Here is a 22,960-nt window from a genome sequence, read left to right on the forward strand (position 1 = left end):
AAATTGTTAATCTTCATTTGGACCGATATAATAATTCATTAATGGTTTAAAAAGGCATAAGAGGATGATGGATGCCCTTGAATCACTTGCCTCTTAGAAAGACGCAACAACGATTAATTACCAGTTATTTCACTCCCTACTCCCTTTTTTGTGGCCAGGTTTAGCCTGTACAAAAAAACGTGTGTAGGGGGGGGGGCTACAGATTTTTGAATTTACTATGTGAAATTTTGTTGTTTTTGAATTGTGTTTTTATCATCAATGAAATTAAATGCCTTTCACTTAAGGAAAGCTAGTTTTGAGCATATTTCAAGACGATTTAAAATTGGCAATACAATTTACTTTCTGTGCTTGGTTATAAACTAATATAGAGCCATGATTATAAGAGCTGCACATTAACTTGCCCAAGAGAAGTTGTTTAATTTATTTGGCAATACCCTAATTAAATTGGCCTAAGGCCCAAAGTTGATACAGCTTATGTGTATTGAATATAATTTAATAATCTACCTAAACCCTCTATAACAAAAATTATAAAAGTTTATAAAAGAGGAGTAAAGGGGAGAGAGGAAAAAAGACACACAAAACAAAGAGACTAGAAAAAACAAAACTAGAAAAATATAAGAAATGAACAAAGAAAAATTAAAAAAACATAGTCATAAAAAAGTAAGAAATACAAACAATTCAACACGCTATAAAATATCTTTATTAGAAGGAGATGACAAGGGATGGACCTAGCTAATTAACGATGCCATTTGAAAGTTAGGAATTTTACTATTCCTGCAAAAGAAACGGTTATGAATACCATCCATTTCTAAAGTATGTTAAAAATACTAAATACTATTGAGATTTTGAAGTTCCTATACCTTGGAGGTAATTGTAAAAAAAAACTTTGCAAATTTAAAATACATTAAATTAATGCATCTTTTTCCTTGACTGGAGAGAAAAGACCACACAGTGGCCAAAAAGAAAATATGTGGGCCAAAGAGAGTGTTCTAAAAGTAGCCTAGTGTACTTCGGTCGAACTGACCTCTGACTCAGGCAAGGGCTCCATATGTCTTTCTAATTTTTTCTTTGAGACTATGGATTAATAGGTGTTTTGTATCACAAAGAGTTTTGCCATAAGGAAGGCCAACATATACCAAAGAATTTTCTTCCAGAAGTACAGTTCCATCTATATTAATTGAGAGAGGACCTCTAATATGTCGGTTAATACCAAAGATAAAAACTTAGTTGTGGATGGTGCAATGGTTAACCCTATGGAATTCAAACTCCTAGAAATTGAGGCCAAAGCTTTCTGCAACCCAGATAGATTCTCCCTAATAATAGAAGGTCATCAGCGTATGATATATGACTGATATTAAGGCCATCTAGATTGACCAAAGGATGCAAAATTGTTGTAGCCAAGCAAAGACCTACATTAAAAATTATTGTACTAATCACTGACCCCTAGTTAACCCCTCTCCTAATGGGTATCTTGCTGGAAGTTAAACGGCCACCTCTGATTCGAGTGGTAGAATTTTATTTCCTTGACCAAAGAGACTTGAAATGAACAAATTCACCCCGAATTTCAAGAGAGATAAAATGTATTGGGGGTGAAATATGGAGTCAAAGGCTCCAGATATATGGAGTGCACAAGCGAATAATTCTTTCTTGGAGTACTCATACTGACGAAGAATTGAAAGAAGTGTACCATGAGCATTCCGAGCACCAAGACCTCTGCGGAACCTGAACTAATTGTCCCCCATATTTGCTCTATCATAAATCTGTTCAAAAATAATTTTTTTCTAAAAGCTTCCCAAGAACCAAACAAACTGTAATAGGCCCGTAGGAAGATCAAACAGAAGTGTGTTTACCTTGTTTTGGAACACAAGAAGTTAGACCCTCACAAAATGAATTTGGTACGTAATTGTGAGACAAAGCAGCTTGAAATGATAAAGAAAGCTGTAAGAAAAGCTTGGGTGAGCCATGCTTCAAATGTTCGGACATGATCCCATCAAGACCCGCAGACTTACCAAATTTCAGAAGTTGTATCCGGTTTTTAATATCAGAAGGTGAAACTGTAATAAAATTTATATGGGGATTTCAAATTTCTATAGAAATTTAAATCACGAAATCGCTTAATAGTTTTGATCTAAAGATGATGTCTTGCAGTTGCAAAGTATTTAGAAAAAACTTTTGCAAGGTCAGTTGCAAAAACTTTAGAAAAAAGTTTGATCCAATCGTCCATTGAAATAACATTAGGAGAAGAGGTTGAAAAGGATGTCAATTTAGACAAGTAGTGCCACAAATAGAAAGGGGTTATACTGAGATTACATGATAGCTCAGTGAATTGATGCTTTTACCGCGAATGAATGAGCTTACGGAATTTGTTCTTTGTATACTTTGTACGAAGGAAAAGGACCCCAGACCGCGGCTTATGAGCCTCAATCCACACATTACGTGAGAAACAGTGACATTCTTTTGCCTCTTTAAGGCCTTGATACTTAGACCATCCTATTTTCCTGGTACCCCTCCTTATTCTTCCACGTTTAACGAAAGCAGTGGCTGCGATTTTTAGAAAGCGAACTATCTGGGCCAGATAAAGCTCAAGATCTAGGAGATCAGATGAAGGAGAAGTAGCTAGAAGATGGAAAAAACGTGACAAGTTGGAGTTTTAGAGAGAAACGATAGCGAAAAACTATGTGCTTTTGCTTGCTGCTTTCTTTAGTACGGTACAACGAAAACTGAAGCTAGTGTGATAGCCACCACCTTCACCCGAACCCTGTGGCAGGGCTCCTGTTTTGAAGAGCAATAATCATATAGACGGAAAAGAATGTCCGTTTATCACAAGGTCTCCTGGTGTTTATACCTTATTAAGTCCCATTAAGGCTTTTCTGTCTATTTTTTTTTTTGACCATAAGAACACGTTTTTTATCTTTCAAGGTGATGGGTCAAGATTACTTTTCTAAGAATTATCTATTTTGACCAGCTGTTGATTTAGATGAGGGGAAGACCCTCATCTAATCAACATCTAATCAAACCTAGAATTATTTTTTACTTCCTCTCTGCTCAAAGAACATTCCTTTGAAAGCTGATTAGAGTAATATAATTTTACTACATTGCTAACTAAAATAATGGACTGTGGAGTCATCTAATATAAACACCATATATTTCAAATCTATTTAGAACTACCTTTTACTCATTGTTTTATGTTATACAGCAAACCAAAAGTAGTAAGTAGTAAAGTAATAAGTAAAACCAAAGTAAGAGAAGTAAAACTAGTAAACAAAACCAAAGTAATAAATAGTTAAGCCAAATCAAATTTTGTAATAAAATCCAGTTGGTTTACAATTTATTTCTTGCTAATTGCTTTCTCTCAATTCTTTTCTTACAAATTCATCTACTCTGATATCGTTAGAAAGTAACTTCAATTGAGTAATTGTAGGTCAAAAACTTAAAATTTAGTTGAGCTTTTAACCTCAGATCAAATGTATTAGGCATAAATTAGAATGATGCTTTGACTAAAAAAATATTAACTGATAATTTATTTCAGGATTCATGTCAAGAGCTTGAAGATGATATAAGTGAAGCAGTATTTATTAATTCATGGGATGAAGGTGAATTGGAGAAGAAAGTTGCAAAAAAGGTATTAATTTTTTTCTTCATTTGGATTTTGAATCTGCATACTTATCTGTGCCCATCCAGTACGTTTTAAGAGTTTAATAGTTGTCTAAATATACTCCAAATACCTTTGTTTCTTTAAGCATGGCTTTTTTTTACTGGAGACATAAGCATAAAACTATAATAATCTGATGTCCATTTTTATTAAGTAAGTAGGGCTTGAATGGTTGTGGTGTTGGGGGAAGGGTCTCAGAGGTTAGAAGGGTTTCAGATTCAAAGAAATATTATTATTATCAGTAATAATATTTTATTTTAGACCAAGGCTGGATTTTGTATGGTCTAACCTTTAAATAAACTTGAATCGAAAGGGCATACACTAATATCCTGGGCACAGTGCTGGTCAGTACAACCTCAGTGACGGGGGTTAGGGGGAGGTGGTGCTGGGGGAAAGACTGAAAAAAGTTTCTTTCGTAAAATATCTGGTCAAAACTATGAATTTCGGGAGCCAATATGACACTTTCTGAAATCCCCAAAGCCCTGTCTATTTCCGGGAAATAATAATGTGTAATAATTTTTAGATATAAGACTTTGGAAGGCCAACGAGCTAACAAAAACGTTTTGGCTCAGTTGTTTATGCTTTTTACTGCATTATTTTTAATTACTTTTTATCTACAGTTCAAATTTGAAAATAAAAATTAATATAAGATGAAAGTCACTCATTTCTAATAGGATATATGCAAAAAAGCAAATACATGCCACCAGGAGCTCAGACTTTGTCAGGCAATAACTCAAGAAATGCAGAAATTAATTTTGAAAAAAGAAAAAGCTGTAATACTGCCAGAAATTAAAAATTACATTACTGAAAGTGGGAATTATGATCGAGTTATAATGAGAATGCCAAATTACATCAACGGCTAACCTGAGCATCATCCTGAAAAGAAGCCAATTTTGACCAATTTTGAAGTAAAGTGGGTCAGTACTAAATGAGGAGAGCTGCCCCCTCCTCAACCCTTAATCTAGAATTGACCTACTAAGAATTGTGCTCGGACAATTTTTGTGCTCAGACAAGCCAGGAATTCCCCTCATCCCCCACCTGATTGAAAGTAATCAAGTATTTTGCAGTAGGTTGCATCAAGACAGGGCTAATTGTAGAAAGAGAAAAGCCAAGACAGATAGTCCAAGTAATTGAGAGGCAAATGTTTAAATGACTGTGGCACGGGTAAATGGCGGGAGTAAGCATGAGTCTCTTATTGGACACATACTTGTTTGTTAGTTTTTGCAAAGGCACACCTGCCTAGAATCTCAGGCATGTTGACCAAGAATTTAAAATTGACATAGGACCGTTAGATTGCCTGGAATGAGAGGCAAACAAAGCACGTCCGCCTATGGTTTTAAGAAGGTTGACCAAGAATTTAGAATTGACATAGGACCATTACTTCGCTTGAAATAACAGGCAAACAATTGTTTAAAACCATCTTTATCTTCTAATAGTACCTATTTGTTGCCTAAGCTCAGCCCCACATTCTGAGAAAATTTAAATTTTTCACAAAATTTTTAAATTTTTGGGTCACTTGCCCGAGACTCTGGGCGGGTTGTCAATTGTTCGAATCAATTAAAGAATCAATTAGTTCTTTGGTACATTTTGGTGAAAATCAGATTGAATTTACAGACGGGGTAGGTTGCCATCAGGCCCATCGAATTTGGCCAAATTTTTCATTGAGGCTATTAAAGACGGATTCGAAACACATTTTTGCGCTTTAGACCTTTCCTAACGTTTCGACACCGTTAGGGTGTTTCAAGCTATTTATCCTCTTTTTAGTCACGGTACAAACACTTCGGTAATTTGACATTATACGGAATATCTTGAAAATATACCGAAGCAAAGTGAGTCAGTACTATATGAGGAGAGCTGTCCCCTCCTCAACCCTAAATCTTTACACTGAAGTCTTAAAGTTCTTTAAAATGCTTCTCATTCAAATTACACGTCTTTCATAAAGAACTGTAACAGAAAGTGAAATTTTATCGTAAAGAGTAAGAGTTGTGGAAAGGGCAGCCCTCTCTTGTACATAATAGCTTTAGTTCTTTCTAGGTTTTAATGTTGCTTCTTACTTTCAGTTTAAAAAGAGTGTTTTTTTTTATATTTAATTTCTGATCGTTTTCAAATCATACTAGGCAATTCCGTCTCCCCTCTTGTAAAATTTCCCACGGAAAATCCCCCCGGAAACTTCACTTCCCACAAAAAATTTTCCTCGTAGACCCTCTCACCTCCAGAATATACCTCCCAAAAATATCCTTATATTTCCCAATGACAAATACTATGTATTCAATGTGAAAATTGCGTTTCTTACAATCCTCTCCTCAGGGATAATGGGGTGGGGGAGGGGGGTCATATAGTCCCCCAAGGCATCTTTGTTGAACCATTCAACTATGCTGAATCAAATGGCTATTTCAAAATTTTGATCGTATATCTGGGGTATATCTGGGGTATTGATCGTATATCTGGGGGAAAAAAGGGGCGTGGTATAAGACAATAATTTTGGTCACTTATAAATGACAGTAGAACTTTTGATTTCAGATCAAATTTCCACTCTCTTGATCACTGGTTTGACATGATTACCCTTGAAAAAAAGAAAACAAACAAATAAACACGTATCCATGATGTTTCTTCTAGTAAAAAATGCAAAATTCCAAATTTTGTATATTGGATCTTGAAACCTGTATGTGCTGAATCTGATAGCGTGATTTTCATCCAGATCTTGACTTCTTGTGGGCGTCTCCTTCTTTTTTTCAAAAGTCAGGAACATTTACTCAGGGTTGTAATTTTTGACGGGTAATATCAAACTTTCAGAATTTTATATGGTGGCCGGTGTTTACTCTCTCGGAAAGTTTTCGGGGGGTGTTTCCCTCTTTTGAAGAAAATATGGAAAATTCTCTCAGTGTCGTAATTTTTGACGGGTAATATCAAACTGACCGAACTTTATATGGTGGCCGGTGTTTACCACTCACAAAATACCCTCCCGAACTTAAGAAGAATTTAAACTTATCTTAACTTGAACTTCGAGAAGAACTTAAAAGAAAAAGAGGAATTTACACATCATAAGTATATTAAAAAGTTTGGAAAAAAAAACTGCAACTCCATTTTTGGTGAAAAGACTTCCATTTGAGCTTCTGTAATTTTTGGCAGTACCAGGCGCCAAATTAAAAAAAGAAAAAAAAGAGAAAAGAAAAATGTAGGTGAAAAATCATAAAAATTAAGCTAAAGACATATGTCATCAAAAAGCCTAAGAAGGTTTAGCTTTCCTTTGAAAGGATAGTTGCCCTTAGGAACCAACACATTCTTATTGTTTAAATTCTTACGGACGAAAGCGTTGTCAAATTCTACAAGTTAGTTTTTCTTATCTTCCAAGTGTAAAACTACCACAAATCACCGTTAATAAATAAATGAAACCCAGAGCGAACATAATTTATAATAGATAACCTAGTCAAAAGTAATTTGACTCTACTAAAAAAAACAAATAAACGTGGATTGTCAGTTTAACGTATTCTGATATTTCTTCCTTAAAGTCTCAATGCCTCTTTATTTATTACAGTAAAAAGGTGAAAACATTTAAAACCATTTTAGCTTTCAATAAAATGCAAATTATTTTCTGGTCTTGAGAAGGTGTTATGCACTTTTTTTGCAAAATTTTTATAAAAGCACATGCATTGAATAGGCCTTTTTTAAGTTTTCAAATTCGTGCTGAATATAGATGCCACTGTATACAAAACGCAATGGCGTTAATACAAATTAAGACAAAAAACGGCCAAAAACTTGACATTTAACAGAAACTGTCAGAATTAAGGCCGTCTATAAAACGGTTTTGTAGATGGCAGTCGTTTCACCACGAGTTTTAAAAATTTAAACAATGTATGTTCAATTCATGATTTTTTTCCCAAAAATTTGGCAGAAAAAGTGTAAAACATTGAAAGAAGTAAAGATAAAGGTTATCCCCATGCCAATTGTTTTATTTACATTTTTTCGTATGTCGAGTGAGGGGCATAGGCGTATACCTTTAAAACAGTAAATATATATAAAGTATATTAGTGTATTTGTGTATAAGTATATTTAAAGCCAAATTTACGGCCATGAACATAGTAAAATAACAAATGAATATAGTGAATGGGGGGTGTGTGTGTGTGTTTAACCCCCCAAAAATGCCCTCCCCCACGAAAAATATCCCTCCCCCTCCTTCGGAAAATAGCCCTGGTGGAAAATACTCCCCCCTGTGGGAAATAAGGTTTCTAAATTAAAAAATTTTATTTGAGTTTTTTACAGTTTTGTTGAAAAGTGTCAAGGATCGAGAAAAAGAGGAATTTACACATCAGAAGTGTCTTAAAAACTTAGAAAAAAAACACAAATCCATTTTTGTTGAAAAGGCTTCCATATGATTTTCTGCAATTTTTGGCAGTAGCGGGTGCCAAATTAAAAAAAAAAAAAATGAAGAAGAAAAACAATTTAGGAAAACAATCATCAATATTAAGCTAAAACATATGGCACCGAAAAGTTTAAGAAGGTTTGGCTATCATTTGAAAAGATAGTTGGTTTTGGAAACCAACACATTCTAAATTGATTAAATTTTAACGGACAAAAGCGTTGTCAAATTCTACGAGTTTGATTTTCTTATCTTCCAAGTGTTTCCCCTGGACGGAATGCTATATTTCTGTGTTTTCCCCCTGAGTGGATACGTTTTTTTTGTTTTGTTATCGATTTTTTTTCCAGGAGTGATGGTATTTATTTAGTTGTCACTTTAAAAAAAAATTAATTTTTTACAGTTATGAAGTTTAAAGGTGTCAAATATACTGGCTTTTGGTATTCAAAATTAAATTAAAAATTTTGAATTAAATATTTTTATTTGATTTTGTTAATTTTAATTTGATGTTTTACTTTGAACAAACTACTTTGATAATGCGTTACTTTTTATAAACGCTGAGTTTAAAGGCATTAAATATTTTGGTGTTTGATAACCAAGTTCAAAACTGTCGATATGGCTACAAAAATATCCGTCCAACGCTTCGGCATTGCTCAACAGAAGTACTTCAATGTATTTAAAACAAAATATATGTAATGTATTTATCAAAATAAAATCCTATTGTAGAGGTTGTGATGGCTTCAGTTATGTAGAAGATCAAAAGTCTCACATAATTTCCATCCATCCAAACAATAATCCTCCTTTTCTTCCAACCAAAATTCTTTAGTAATAATATTAACAAGGACTTTTCACCATAATTACTACTCATCGCCAATTTTATTAAGTGTATTCAAATTTTATCCAAAATTGAAATTACAAATTTAAACTTAGAACGGTACTAATCAACGTACAATTGTTGATTTGCACATTTTAAAAGCAATTGACCAGGGATTTAAGGGACCGGTACCTCAAATTATATTTTGGTTAGGCCTTGGTATGATTTGGAAAACAATCAGAAATTAAATAAAAAAAGAGCTTTTCAACTAAAAGCAAGGAACAGATTTGAAACCTATTTGAACAGATTATTGTTTGTATGAAGGGGGCTGTCTCCTCCTTATCTTCTTACGCTTTACTGTGAAGTTTTGCTTTTTTCCAAATTTGTTTTAGAAAAATTTGCTGTTGGAAAAAAAAATTCAAAGCGCTAAAAAACTTTTTTTTTAATGAGCAAGGCGTTGAGAAGGGGGCAGTCCCTCTTATATACAGAGTGATTTGTATTTGTTTTAAGTTTTAAACTTGCTCCTTACTTTAGTTGAAAAACCTTTTCTATTTGTTAAATTACATTGTATGAAACTGTGTGACTTGGCTCAATAATAACCAAAACTCTTAAAAACGGAATTGTGATACCAATAGAAACACGAAAGGAATTGGCTTATAATACTGAATCCAAATTTATTGGTTTCATTAGGTTTAGTCTTGACCATCATAAGCTATAAGCCTGAGAAAATTTATCGAATTTTTGGAAAAAAGGTAAAAGACCCCCTTGAAGTCACCTAATTTTAATGATAATAACGCCATCAGATTCAGCGGGTTCATTAGAACAGAAATTAAAAGTTCTAGTGCCCTTTCTAAGTGATCAAAAAAATTGGAGGGTAACTTGACCCCCTCCCACGCTAATTTTTTCCCCGAAGTCACCCAATCAAAATTTTGAGATAGCCATTTTGTTCAGCATAGAGGAAAATTTGATAAATATGTCTGTGAGGATGACTTGATCCCCCACAGTTCCCGGGGGAAGGGCTGCAAGTTATGAACTATGCCCATTGTTTACATATAGTATTGATTATTGGGAAGTATACAGACGTTATCAGGAGGGATAAACGCCAGGGGGGTAGGTAAACGCCGGCCACCATATATATATATATATATATATATATATATATATATATATATATATATATATATATATATATATATATATATATATATATATATATATATATATATATATATATATATATATATATATATATATATATATATATATATATATATATATATATAGAAAAAAAAAAAAAAAAAAAAAAAAAAAAAAGAGAGAGAGAGAGAGAGAGAGAGAGAGAGAGAGAGAGAGAGAGAGAGAGAGAGAGAGAGAGAGAGAGACAGGTGTGTATATGTATATATATATATATATATATATATATTATATATATATATATATATATATATATATATATATATATATATATATATATATATATATATATATATATATATATATATATATATATATATATATATATATATATATATATATATATATATATTAAGATATATATTAAGAAACATTGAGAAATAAAATTGCAGGAATATGTTGAGGGGTGGGGGGTACTAAAAGCCTTAAAAAACGCATGAAAAATATATTTTTATGTATCTTTGTTACTTTTTTCTAAGTCAACAAAAATTTCGGGGGATGGGCTCAAACCCAGTTGAAGAAAAATCCCAGATTTTAAAATCTTGAAAAATAAGGGCAGGAAAGAGAACTTATAAGACTTTAGGGTAGTTACACATGTAGCACGGAAGGTCTGTGTCACCGTATAAAAGCACACTTCAGGGTTAGCACGCTAGGACTGTTCTTAGAGTTTTTAAATTGACCAGCACATTGTGAACATTCTTTTGGATTATTTGAAGTAGCAGAAATACGGCCAAATGGCTGGAATCTTTAGGACAAATGGGGGGGGGGGGAACTTATATTCTAACAGAGATAACTGCTCATAGCCAATCTTACATGGACTGTCGTTTGCCTTTGCAGGTGTTCTCTGGTTTGAAACTTCATAGGAAAGATTTGGCTGAGCGAACTTGAGACTCTTCACTTCAGTTCTTTAGAAACCTTTGGGATGTCATCAGCTGACGCTCCAAGGGGAGTACGCCGATTAATGCCAAAATATGAGTTAGATTTCAGTTTTGCATATACCCCTTGGTTAGAGTTTGCTAGAATTTCCGCAAATGTAATTTTGACAACTGCTAGCTAGCTATAGAAATCGCATGAAAAATTTTAAATCGGGTCTACCCCACCCCCTTTAATGTGCAATACCTGTCCCTACAATCCAATTCTGAAATTAAGTTCTTTAAAAAGGATACTTTTAATGCGATTTTTCGCGATTTTTTTCTGGTTACTGGTAAATATTATGCAAACAAGTGCAGAAATTTAACTTATTCAAGATTTTATTCTTCCTGAGTAATTTTCTGTGTAATAAATAAACTTTAATAGAATTAATGAAATGTAATTATAAATATACTTATAATTTATAAAGTTTATATTTAATATAATTTTATTTAATAAACACCTATGAATGCCTTTATTTACACCAGTGTTAGTATAAGTATTTATAAACTTAGAAACCTTCAAGAATCACTCCATTTTTTCCATAAATGTTTTTTATGTTTTGTTGATTTATTTGCTCCGACACACGTACGATCGTGATCTACGCAGTGCTCACACATCACTACAACCCCAGTGGGAGGATGTACTTGCCGCAGCGCCAATAAGTAACGTTTACCGAGGCTTCGTCGATGCCCTATGCGCCCCAAATGGCTCAGGAGGACCCCTGAAAGTAACTAAGTACTAAGTTGTACTAAGTACTAAGTTGGTTTATTTCCTTTTCAGATTTATGTTCAACTACAGTGTTTTCCCATATAACGGCTAAGTGGTATTAAATTACCGCAGTCAAGGTATGGTGAGTGGGAAGATGAACTAAATCAGAAGACACAATGGATTAATCTGCAAGGTTGTCAAAAGGGTGTATTTTTGACATCTCTGAAAAGGCTAAAGGAATTGAGATGAATTTTTTAGGGCATATTGAGGGGAATGGTTGATTAATATTGGTCTATAGTTAGCGATGTAACATAATTGGGTCAGGATTGAATACTATTCCCCCTATTCTTCCATCCAAAGTACTATAGTACAACTATCAGCAAATTTTGTATCAAAACTTTGAACAACATACAAATAGTAAACCAAAATCTTAATTCTTATGGAGAAAAGCCGAAAATATTTAAAAATATTCTTCTCTTAACTAATGAAAAAGACTAAGTTAATTTAAAACGAAAAGAAACTAATTTAAAAACCACAAATAAAGTTTTTCAAAAAAAAGCAAAGAGCTTGATTAACCAAAGACGAATAGAAATAAAATATCTCAGTCATATATTTAAATATTATTTCGTATATTCAATAATATTACAAAACTATATTAGATGGTTATTGCTTAGGTTGTGCTATAGCGCTGCCTGCGTAAAGATCGCTGCGGGAACAACGGGTTTTGTTGCCTCCTCCTCAATACCTCGCTATTCACGCTGAAGTTTTTTAGCACTTTTTATTGCTTCTTATTGTTCTAATTAAATTTCTAATTAAATAATTAAAATAAGCTTCTTATTGTTCTAATTAAATGATCTTTGTGTTCCAGGAGTCTCTCTTAAAGAGTTGGGACGAAATTCAAATTTTAGCGTTAAGAGCGACGTGTTTAGGATAGGGTGATCCCCCCGTATACTTAATAATATCTGTTTGTTTTGAGTTTCAAAGTTGCTCCTTACTTTCATTTGAAAAAAACTTGCTTTCTTATTTAATTTCTATTCGTTTGTCAGATAATGCCCGGAAATCTGGCTTTACCTCCACGGGAAAATTGTCCCTTCCCACAGAAATAATTTCTTGACAATTCTATCTATATTATCTATCTATATTCTATCTATAGACTAGACAATTCTAGTCTATATTGTATATAGACAATAATTTACCTCAGACAATTACTCCACGCGTAAAATTGAGTCGGCATCGAGGAAGCAAGACATGCAAAAAGAGTTTCGTGTTGGAATTTTGGCAAATTCTCCTAGTTTAAAATTTCCTGTGGAAACTCCTTGTAAATACCCCCTTCCCCTCTTCCTAACCGAAATATGTATGCATAATTCCCAATAACAAATACTATACGTAAACAATGGGCAAATTTAATACTGAAAAATGTTTCCTCAGGGGCTTTAGGGGGGTCAAGATATCTCCAAAGGCATGGTTATTGGGCCTTTAAACAATATTAAGCACAATGGATATCTTAAAATTTTCATCAGGCAATTACGAGAACAAAGGGGCGTTGGAGAGGGACAAGTTGCACTCCAATTTTTTTGATCACTTAAAAAGGGTACTATTTAACTTTTAGTTTTCGCTTGAATAAGCCCTTTCCCGAAATTCTAGGACTTCTTGGTTGAAACGATCATCCCCGAACAAAAAAAAAAAAAAATGAACACGCATCCGTGACCTTTCTTCTGCTAAAAAAAATATAAAATTCCAGATTTTGGAAGATAGGGGCTTGAAGTCTCTACGTTAGGGTTCTCCGATACTTCGAATCTGATGATAAGGTTTTCATTAATGTTCTTTGACTTTTAGTGGGTGTTATCGCGCTGGTAGAATTTAATGGGCAACACTAAACTTAATGAAGCCTATATATTTGGAATCAGCGTAATAAGCCAATTCTTTTGATATATCAGTATGAAAATTTCGTTTTTTAGAGTTTCGGTTACTACTGGGCAGATTTGCTCCTTACTTACAGTTCATTCCCACGAACTATTTGATATCTCCAAGCCACAGTATTTATATTATGGACCAGATCAGGTGTCTCTTGGAAGAAGTCAGGGTAATAAAATCTGTTATTATTTGTCTGATGTTTTACCTCAGCCCTGACCCACGACAATTTTCCAGACGTAAAATTTTTACCTTTGGGGATGATATGACCCCCCCCCCCCCATAGTTCCTGAGGGTAGGGCATAGTATTTGTCATTAGGATATATACGGATATTTTTGGGGGGTTTATTCTAGAGGGGGGAGGGTCTACGGGGTTAATTTTTTGTGGGGAGTAAAGTTTCCAGGGGGATTTTCAGGGGATATTTTACACGACGGAGAAGGGAATTTTCTAGTATGATTTGAAAAACGATCAGAAATTAAATATAAAAAAAAAAAACATATTTTTCAACTGAAAGCAAGAAGCAACATTAAAACTTAGAACGAACTGAACTATTCCTGTTTTGAGTTTCAAAGTTGCTCCTTACTTTCATTTGAAAAAGAACTTTCTTTCTTATTTAATTTCTATTCGTTTGTCAGATAATGCCAGGAAATCTGGCTCCACCTCCACTGGAAAATTGTCCCTTCCCACAGAAATAATTTCTTGACAATTCTATCTATATTATCTATCTATATTCTATCTATAGACTTACTAGACAATTCTAGTCTATATTATATATAGACAATAATTTACCTCAGACAATTACTCGAGAGGGCTGTCCTTTCCTCAACTCTTACTCTTTACGATAAAATTTGACTTTTTGTTTCAGGTCTTTATGAAAGACTGTTCAAACACAAGGCCCGTTGAATTTCAATGAGAATCATTTTAAAGAACTTTAAGACTTCATTGTAAAGAGTTAGGGTTGAGGAGGGGGCAGAAATCCTCAAACAAATAAACACGCATCCATGATGTCTCTTCTGGTAAAAAATGCAAAATTCAAAATTTTGTTGTAGGAGCTTGAAATGTTTGTATGCTGAATCTCTTAGTAGGATTTCCATCAAGATCTTGACTTTTTGAGGGTGTTTCCCTCCTTTTTTGAAAGTCGGAAAAATTCTGTCAGGGTCGTAATTTTTGATGGGTAATATCAAACTTACCGACTTTGATATGGTGTCCCACTTTTACCCCCTGGGAAATACTCCCCCGGAATTTTTGTCGGTGATTCCCTCCTTCTTCGAAAATAAGAAAAATTCTCTCAGGGTTGTATTTTTGACGGGTAATATCAAACTTACTGAACTTGATATGGTGGCCGGTATTTACCACCCACAGAATACCCTCCCGAACTTAAGAAGAATTTAAAATTAAACTTAACTTGAACTTCGAGAAGAAGTTAAAGGAAAAAGAGGAATTTACGCATCATAAGTATATTAAAAAGTTTGGAAAAAAACTGCAACTCCATTTTTGTTGAACAGACTTCCATTTGAGCTTCTGTAATTTTTGGCAGTACCAGGCGCCAAATTAAAAAAAGAAAAAAAAAAAAAGTGTAGGTGAAAAATCATAAAAATTAAGCTAAAGACATATGGCACCAAAAAGCTTAAGAAGACTTAGCTTTCCTTTGAAAGGATAGTTGCCCTTGGGAGCCAACAAATTCTTATTGTTTAAGTTCTTACGGACGAAAGCGTTGTCAAATTCTACAAGTTAGTTTTTCTTATCTTTCAAGTGTCAAAATACCACAAATCACCGTTAATAAATAAATGAAACCCAGAGCGAACAGAATTTACAATAGATAACCTAGTCAAAATTAATTTGACTCTACTATAAAAAACAAATAAACGTGGACTGTCAGTTTACCGTATTCTAATATTTCTTCCTTAAAGTCTAAATGCCTCTTAATTTATTACAGGAAAAAGGTGAAAACATTTAAAACCATTTTAGCTTTCAATAAAATGCAAATTATTTTCTGGTCTTGAGAAGGTGTTTTACACTTTTTGGCCAAATTTTTTATAAAGGCACATGCATTGAATAGGCATTTTTAAGTTTTCAAACTCGTGCTGAAACAAATGGGATCTAAAAAATCTGTTTATAGATGCCACTGTATTCAAAACGCAATAGCGTTAATAATAATTAAGATAAAAAATGGCCAAAAACTTGACATTCAACAGAAACTGCTAGAATTAAGGCTCTCTATAAAATGATTTGTTAGATGGCAGTTGTTTCACAACAAGTTTCAAAATTTAAAGAATGTTTGTTCAATTCATGTTTTTTTTCCAAAAATTCGGCAGAAAAAGTGTAAAACAATGAAAGAAGTAAAGATAAAGGTTATCCCCATTCCAATTGTTTTATTTTAATTTTTTCGTATGTCGAATGAGGGGCATAGGCGTATACCTTTAAAATAGTAAATATATATAATGTATATTAGTGTATTTGTGTATAAGTGTATTTTAAAGCCAAATATGCGGCGATGAACACAGTAAAATAACATATATGAATATAGTGAATGGGGGGGGGGGGTGTTTAACCCCCCAAAAAATGCTATCCCGCATGAAAAATACTCCCCTCCTTCGGAAAGTAGGCCCGGCGGAAAATACCCCCTCTTGGGAAATACCCTCCCCCCACCCCCCTGTGGAAAATAAGGTTTCTAGATTTGAAAATTTTATTTGAGTTTTTTTATAGCTTTGTTAAAAAGTGCTAAGGAACGGGAAAAAGAGGAATTTACACACAAGAAGGGTCTTAAAAACCTAGAAAAAAAAAACACAAATCCATTTGTGTTGAAAAAGTTTCCATATGATTCGCTGCAATTTTTGGCAGTAGCGGGTGCCAAATTAAAAAAAAAAAAATGAAGAAGAAAAACAATTTAGGCCAACAATCATCAATAATAAGCTAAAACATATGGCACCAAAAAGTTTAAGAAGGTTTGGCTATCATTTGCTAAGATAGTTGGCTTTGGAAACCAATGCATTCTAAATTGATTAAGTTTTTACGGACAAAAGCGTTGTCAAATTCTACGAGTTTGTTTTTCTTATCTTCCAAGTATCTCCCCTGGACGGAATGCTATATTTCTGTATTTTCTCCCTGAAAGGATACGTTTTTTGTGTTTTATTATCAATTTTTTTTTACAGGAGTGATGGTATTTATTTAGTTGTCACTTTGAAAAAAATTGATTTTTTTACATTTATGAAGTTCAAAGGTGTCAAATATACTGGCTTTTGTTATTCAAAATTAAATTAAAAATATTGAATTAAATATTTTTATATGATTTTCTTAATCTTAATTTTGATGTTTTACTTTGAACAAACTACTTTGATAATGCGTTACTTTTTATAAACACTTTGTTTCAAGGCATTAAATATTTTGGTGTTTGATAACCAAGTTCAAAACTGTCGATATGGTTAAAAAATATCCGTCCAACACTTCGGCATTGCTCAACAGAAGTACTTCAATGTATTTAAAAAAAAGATCTGTAATGTATTTATCAAAATAAAATCCTATTGTAGAGGTTGTGATGGCTTCAGTTATGTAGAAGATTAAAAGTCTCACATAATTTCCATCCATCCAAACAATAATCCTCCTTTTCTTCCAACCAAAATTTTTTAGTAATAATATTAATAAGGACTTTTCACCAAAATTACTATTCATCGGCAATTTTTTTAAGTATATTCAAATTTTATCCAAAATTGAAATTACAAATTTAAACTTAGAACGGTACTAATCAACGTACAATTGTTGATTTACACATTTTAAAAGCAATTGACCAGGGATTTAAGGGACCGGTACCTCAAATTATATTTTGGTTAGGCCTGGTTATGATTTGGAAAACAATCAGATATTAAATGAAAAAAGAGCTTTTCATTCGGAAGCAAGGAACAGATTTGGAACCAATGTGAACAAATTATTCTTTGTATGAAGGGGGCTGTCTCCTCCTTATCTCCTTACTCTTTACTGTGAAGTTTTGCTTTTTTCCAAATTTTTTTTTATAGAAAAATTTGCAATTGGAAAAAAAATATTTTCCAAAGCGCTAAAAAACTTTTCTTTAATGAGTAAGGTGTCGAAAAGGGGGCAGTCCCCCTTAAATACAGAGTAATTTACATTTGTTTTAAGTTTCAAACTTGCTCCTTACTTTAGTTGAAAAACCTTTTCTATTTGTTAAATTAGATTTCAAGAAACTGTGCTACTTTACTCAATGATAATCAGAACTCTAAAAAACGGAATTTTGATACCAATAGTAACACGATATACAAGACAGTGAACAGTGATATATATCAGTGTTTCTTTAGCCGTGGAAAATAAGAAAACAAATAAATGCGCATCCATGATCTTTCTTCTCGTAAAGAATTCCAAATTTTGTATATAGGAGCTTTAAACCTATATATACTGAATCTGGTAGTATGATTTCCATCGATATTTTTGACTTTTTGGGGGTGTTTCCCTCCTTTTTTGAAAATACGGAAAATTCTCTCAGGGTCATAATTTTTGATGGGTAATATCAAACCTACCGAACTTTATATGGTGGCCGGTGTTTACCGCCCGGAAAATACCCCCCCTCCCGTGGAAAATAGGGTGTTCTAAATTTGAGAATTATATTTGAATTGTGTTTTTTTTAAGTTCTTTGAGAAGGACTTAAAGGAAAAAGTGGAATTTATGCACCATACATATATTAAAAAAAAGAGATGCAAATAAATTTTTGTTTAATAAACAAAAATTGAAGTTCTGTAATTTTTGGCAGTAGCAGGTGCCAAATTAAAAAGAAAGAGGATTAAAAAATTTAGGTAAAAAATAATAAAAATAAAGCTAAAAACCAAAAAGTTTAAGACTTATCTTTCCTTTGAAAGAATAGTTGGCTTTGGGAACCAACAAATTCTTATTGTTTAAGTTCTTGCGTACGGAAGCGTTTTCAAATTCTACGGGTTATTTTTCTTTTCTTCCAAGTGTAAAACTACCGCAAATCGCCATTTATGAGTAAATGACACCCAGAGCGAACAGAAATTACAATAGATAGCCTAGTCAAACTCAAACCAAGCAAAAATTAAAGCAGTAGGGCTGATAACCCCCGTTTCTTCTCAAAACTAGAACATAATTTGCACTCAACCAAAAAAAAAATAAAAATAATAAGCGTAAAAGATCGTGGCCGTATCAAATAAAAAATGTTTTAGATGGATTATCATATATTTGGAATGAGGGGCTAGGACCCTCAGATCAGGGTGAGTCGTTTTTGGCTATGATTGTAGAAAGAATAAAAGACCAGGAAGTCCAAATGTGGACCCAGGCAGTTAAAACATCTGAAACATTGAAGTTTTATTCCCATGTAAAAGAGATATTTGGATTCGAATTTTATTTTAAACTAGGATTACCGAGGGAGACATTGAGGACTTGGTTTCGGATCCGAGTGAATTGCCTGCCACTTGGAGTTCCTAACTTGGGAGGTTCCTGGGGATCCTGAAAACGACTGTAAAAAGGTCAATCAGGCAGTTGTGTAAATATGTAAATGAAGCGTTGACATCAATGAGTGAAACTTGATAGTTATTTTTCTTGTGGAGTGTAATTAAGAATACTGTTCTGTATGACCTGTTTTTTGGCTTATAATAAAATTATTGTTATTATTAAAATTATTAAACGTGGACTGTCAGTTTAATATACGTATTCTGATGTTTATTCCTTAAAGTCCCAATGCCTCTTTATTTATTAAAGTAAAAAAGTGAAAACATTTAAAATGTATTTAGCTTTCAATAAAGTGCAAGTTATTTTCTGGTCTTGAGAAGGTGTTTTACACTTTTTTTACCAAATTTTTTATAAAAAATTCGCGTTGAATAGGTATTTTTTAAGTTTTCAAATTCTTGCTGAAACAAATTGGATCTAAAAAATTTGTTTATAGATGCCACTGTATACAAAACGCAGTAGCGTTAATACAAATTAAAATTCAACAGAAACAGCCAGGTATCGATGCCGTCTATAAATTAATTTTGTGTAGATGGCAGTTGTTTCACCACGAGTTTCAAAACTTAAAAATGTTTTTTAATGCATTCTTTTTTTTCAAAAATCTGTCAGAAAAAGTGTAAAACACTGAAAGAAGTAAAGATAAAGGTCAGAAAAAGTGTAAAACACTGAAAGAAGTAAAGATAAAGGTTACCCCCATGCAACATGCTGCAAATGTGCCAGCTTTGTTAGGCATTACAGCACGCCATTCATCCTTTCCAGGTTTTAGGATGATAATGCTTGAAGTAGAAATGCTAGCTACAGGGTCCAGAACATCTTTATGGGCATTTGGGCTGTCAAAAATGTAAAATTCGTTTAACGAATGACTAAATGTCTCAGTAGTTTCCTCCGGATCCACAGGCACTTTAACTGATTCTAATATGACCAGTTTGGGGAGAGACGCCATTTTTCTTATCACAGATATCAAATGCCAGTACAATATCTTGGACGTTGTCGATCAGTTGGTTGCGTTAACATAGAGAGAGCCCACAAAGCTTTCTTTAGCTCAATAATTACTTCAGCATTATATTTCCATTTTGTTACAACTGATTCAAGACAGAGCAAAGTCATTACCAAGTCACTACATATCCAGAGGCAATGAGCGCTAATTAACTTGATATATTTATTTAAGGTTCAGGTTACCAAGGGAGTCCGACTAACAAGGGAAATGTCAGTTCCTTCTCACCGGATCCCCACAGTTTAAGGGAAAACTCTCCCAGCAGTTGCAACGGTGTTTGCGATAGAAATTTGAAGTGGAGATGCAACCTGAGATTCAGAAATATAGTTTGTATGTAAATGTACTTTGAACATACTAGAAATGAAAAACCAATGAATTTTCAAACCAATAAAAGATTCTCAAGTGTTCCAGTATTTCTTTAAATTTCATTTATTTATCTATTTATTGTGTCACTAATCCCACTTTTTTTATTTATCACTGAGAAACTTGACTACAGATTATCATTACATTTTGCTAATTTTTCCTTTTAATTCACTTGAATTTTCAATTGAATATTTTGCTGATTTTGTTTTACATTTCTTCAACTTAAGAATAAAGAATATAGCAGATTTCTCAATTCAGTTTGTTCTACTTAAGTGACTGAAAATTATTTGAAGTGTATGATATATTCCATAGTTGTTCTTAAGGAAAGAAGTAACTTTTATTCCCCTAATTGAATTTAACGAAAACTTGAATGTGAAATTATATATTGACTATTTTTTAGTGTGTGATCTATTGGTTCATTTCCCATTGTTAATTTTCTTTTTAATGTTGCATTATTCTTTTACGATTCTTTTAATATTCATATTTTATCATAGTATGTTATATTTTATCAATATAATTGTTAACCAAAGATTTAGATTAGAGATACTTTATAAAGCCGTTTAAAAAAAAAACTTCAGACCTTACATTAATGCTTAGTCAAATATATTATATTTCCAAATAATTTAAGTATATTAAGTTTAAACAATTATTTTATTATGGTTAAGGTAACTGGACTTTTTTTTATATCAATTAATTGAACCAAATTTATTTATTTTTTGTGTTAGTTTTGTTTGTCCAACAAGACAATAATGTCTTATATATATTTTGGAATTGTCGTCCTATTCAAAGTATTTATAATATTCTTATGTGAGAAGCCATGTATGAAATAATTATTCACTGTAGACCAATTTTCTATCTTAAATCAAATTCTTCCATCTTTTAATGAAAAGCTGAAAAACAGCTTTTATCAAGGCTTTTAAATTAACTTAACTTTGATTATTAGAAAAATTTTGTGTAAAATTATAATTAAACAAGCAAGTATGATTCAGAAGGTTTTTCTTTGGCCCAGAATCTAATTCCACGGATTCGAGGTGTTGAATCTTTTAACAATTTGCTGTAATGAAAAAAAAGTTATATCGTGAATGAAGTCGATCAAAACTGAGCAGTCACTACCACCCTCAAAGATAAAAAAAAATTAGATACATGCTTCAGAATAAAATATCCTCTATCTGAAGTATAACTTTTGGTGTAGCTTGTGTTTAGATATATATCTGTTCTGGTGTTGCACATTCCACTTTAAACAAACCTAAATATACAGTATAATTAACGATTCGTATTTTTTAATCATTACGATCATTACAATAAATATTTTACTATGACTTTATCTCACTTTTCCTACTATTTATAATTTATATAATTTTCTTACTATTTATAATATATTTATAATATTTATAATAGTATTTAATGAGTAATTACTTATAATAATTAGAAGTAAGAATTTAAAAATAATTTCGAGAATAGTTTAAGACTTCCTTCATATTTTCACATGGCATTTACTATTGATCGTATTTATGTTGTCAAATTGTTTTGCTAATTCTATCATTTCTAGATTATCCTTTAATTATGTCCAATTTTCTTGTTGGAAGTATCTAAGAAGAAGCTGATAACTCCGTCTATCAAAAAATGAATAAGCTTATGATCATTTTTGGCTAATATTACCAAGTATCAACTTTCAAGATTGAAACTTCAGAACTGCCAACAAGTATGCTTCATTATTAGTATGATGATACTTTGCTACTTAAGTTGATTGATATGGTAATATTTATATGTATTATTCAAAAATAAATGAAATTAAATTTATATTCGTTTTCTATCAAAAGAAATACGCTGTTATATTAAAATCCTAAAACTCTTTAATCTAAAATCTATTTGTAGTTTTTCACTAAATTAGTTTTTTGGTTATGAGTTAAGCATGGGTTCAAAAAAGAACATTAAAATGAATTTTTAAGTCTGATGTTGCCTATTTTCTAAAAAGAGTTCATCAGCTTGTATTGCCAAAACATATTTTTTTGGTTATTTTTCGTAGTGAAATTTAGAAATTTACAACTTTATTCTAGTACTAACAAAGATTATATAATATTAGTAAGATATTTTAAAGCGATGTTTTTTAATGTAATCTTTCGTTTATTTTGCGTTAAAAAAACTAAGTAGCTTTATAAACTTTTTCTACATTTAAAATAAATTAATTTAAAAAAAAAAAAAAAAACAAATAAAGCTTCATTGGACATTTGCTTTATGCAAACGAACATAATCTTCAAACTATGCTCATCATAGGCAGCGCAATAGCGCTACTTAAGTAAAGAGCGATGTGTGCACAATGTATTATTTGTTTATTTTTTCGTCTTAGGCCAGGCCACTTCGTAACGAAGGACTTGTCGTAGAAACTTCGAAAAAGGCTCATTCGATTGGAAATTGCAACGGCTACTGCCCTTTACTCCCCCCCACCATTTCTCTAGTTCAGTCCCCTTTTTAAGATTCAGAGTGATCGGAGGGTGGATACTTCCCTTCACACCTCATATTTTCCCAAAATGTATCTAATAAAAATTTTGAGATGGCCATTTGTTGTCCTAGAAACTTCAAGAACAGATCAT

At 32.5% G+C, this 22,960-nt stretch overlaps 1 protein-coding gene across 3 annotated transcripts; it reads left to right on the forward strand.

Annotated features, from left to right (window-relative positions):
* The first annotated feature begins 3,518 nt into the window (after window positions 1–3,518).
* Window positions 3,519–22,163, forward strand: LOC148953622 (uncharacterized). Of its 3 annotated transcripts, XM_089087756.1 has the most exons (4): window positions 3,537–3,622; window positions 13,593–13,717; window positions 20,181–20,336; window positions 21,919–22,163. In XM_089087756.1, exons 1-4 carry the CDS (start codon window positions 3,588–3,590, stop codon window positions 21,960–21,962), a joined length of 360 nt encoding a protein of 119 aa, XP_088943882.1. In that variant the 5' UTR covers window positions 3,537–3,587; the 3' UTR covers window positions 21,963–22,163. The 3 variants fall into 3 exon arrangements, 1 of the variants encoding a protein (XP_088943882.1); XR_016141660.1 differs by lacking the exons at window positions 13,593–13,717; window positions 21,919–22,163 and adding an exon at window positions 10,852–11,047 and having other exon boundaries at window positions 3,519–3,622; window positions 20,181–20,383; XR_016141661.1 differs by lacking the exons at window positions 13,593–13,717; window positions 21,919–22,163 and having other exon boundaries at window positions 3,529–3,622; window positions 20,181–20,383.
* The last annotated feature ends 797 nt before the right edge of the window (window positions 22,164–22,960 follow it).

The sequence above is a fragment of the Artemia sp. Qi Xiang Cuo genome, chromosome 4, assembly GCF_049724085.1.
Source record: "Artemia sp. Qi Xiang Cuo chromosome 4, ASM4972408v1, whole genome shotgun sequence".
NCBI classification, from domain to species: Eukaryota; Metazoa; Arthropoda; class Branchiopoda; order Anostraca; family Artemiidae; genus Artemia; species Artemia sp. Qi Xiang Cuo.

Excerpts from the sequence above, each read along its gene's own strand:
- LOC148953622 (XM_089087756.1), top strand. The coding sequence starts at position 3,588 with ATGAAGGTGAATTGGAGAAGAAAGTTGCAAAAAAG. Across the intron at positions 3,623-13,592 it reads AGAAGAAAGTTGCAAAAAAG|AGTTTCGGTTACTACTGGGC; the intron begins GTATTAATTTTT and ends TTCGTTTTTTAG. Across the intron at positions 13,718-20,180 it reads GTCTCTTGGAAGAAGTCAGG|GTTCAGGTTACCAAGGGAGT; the intron begins GTAATAAAATCT and ends TATTTATTTAAG.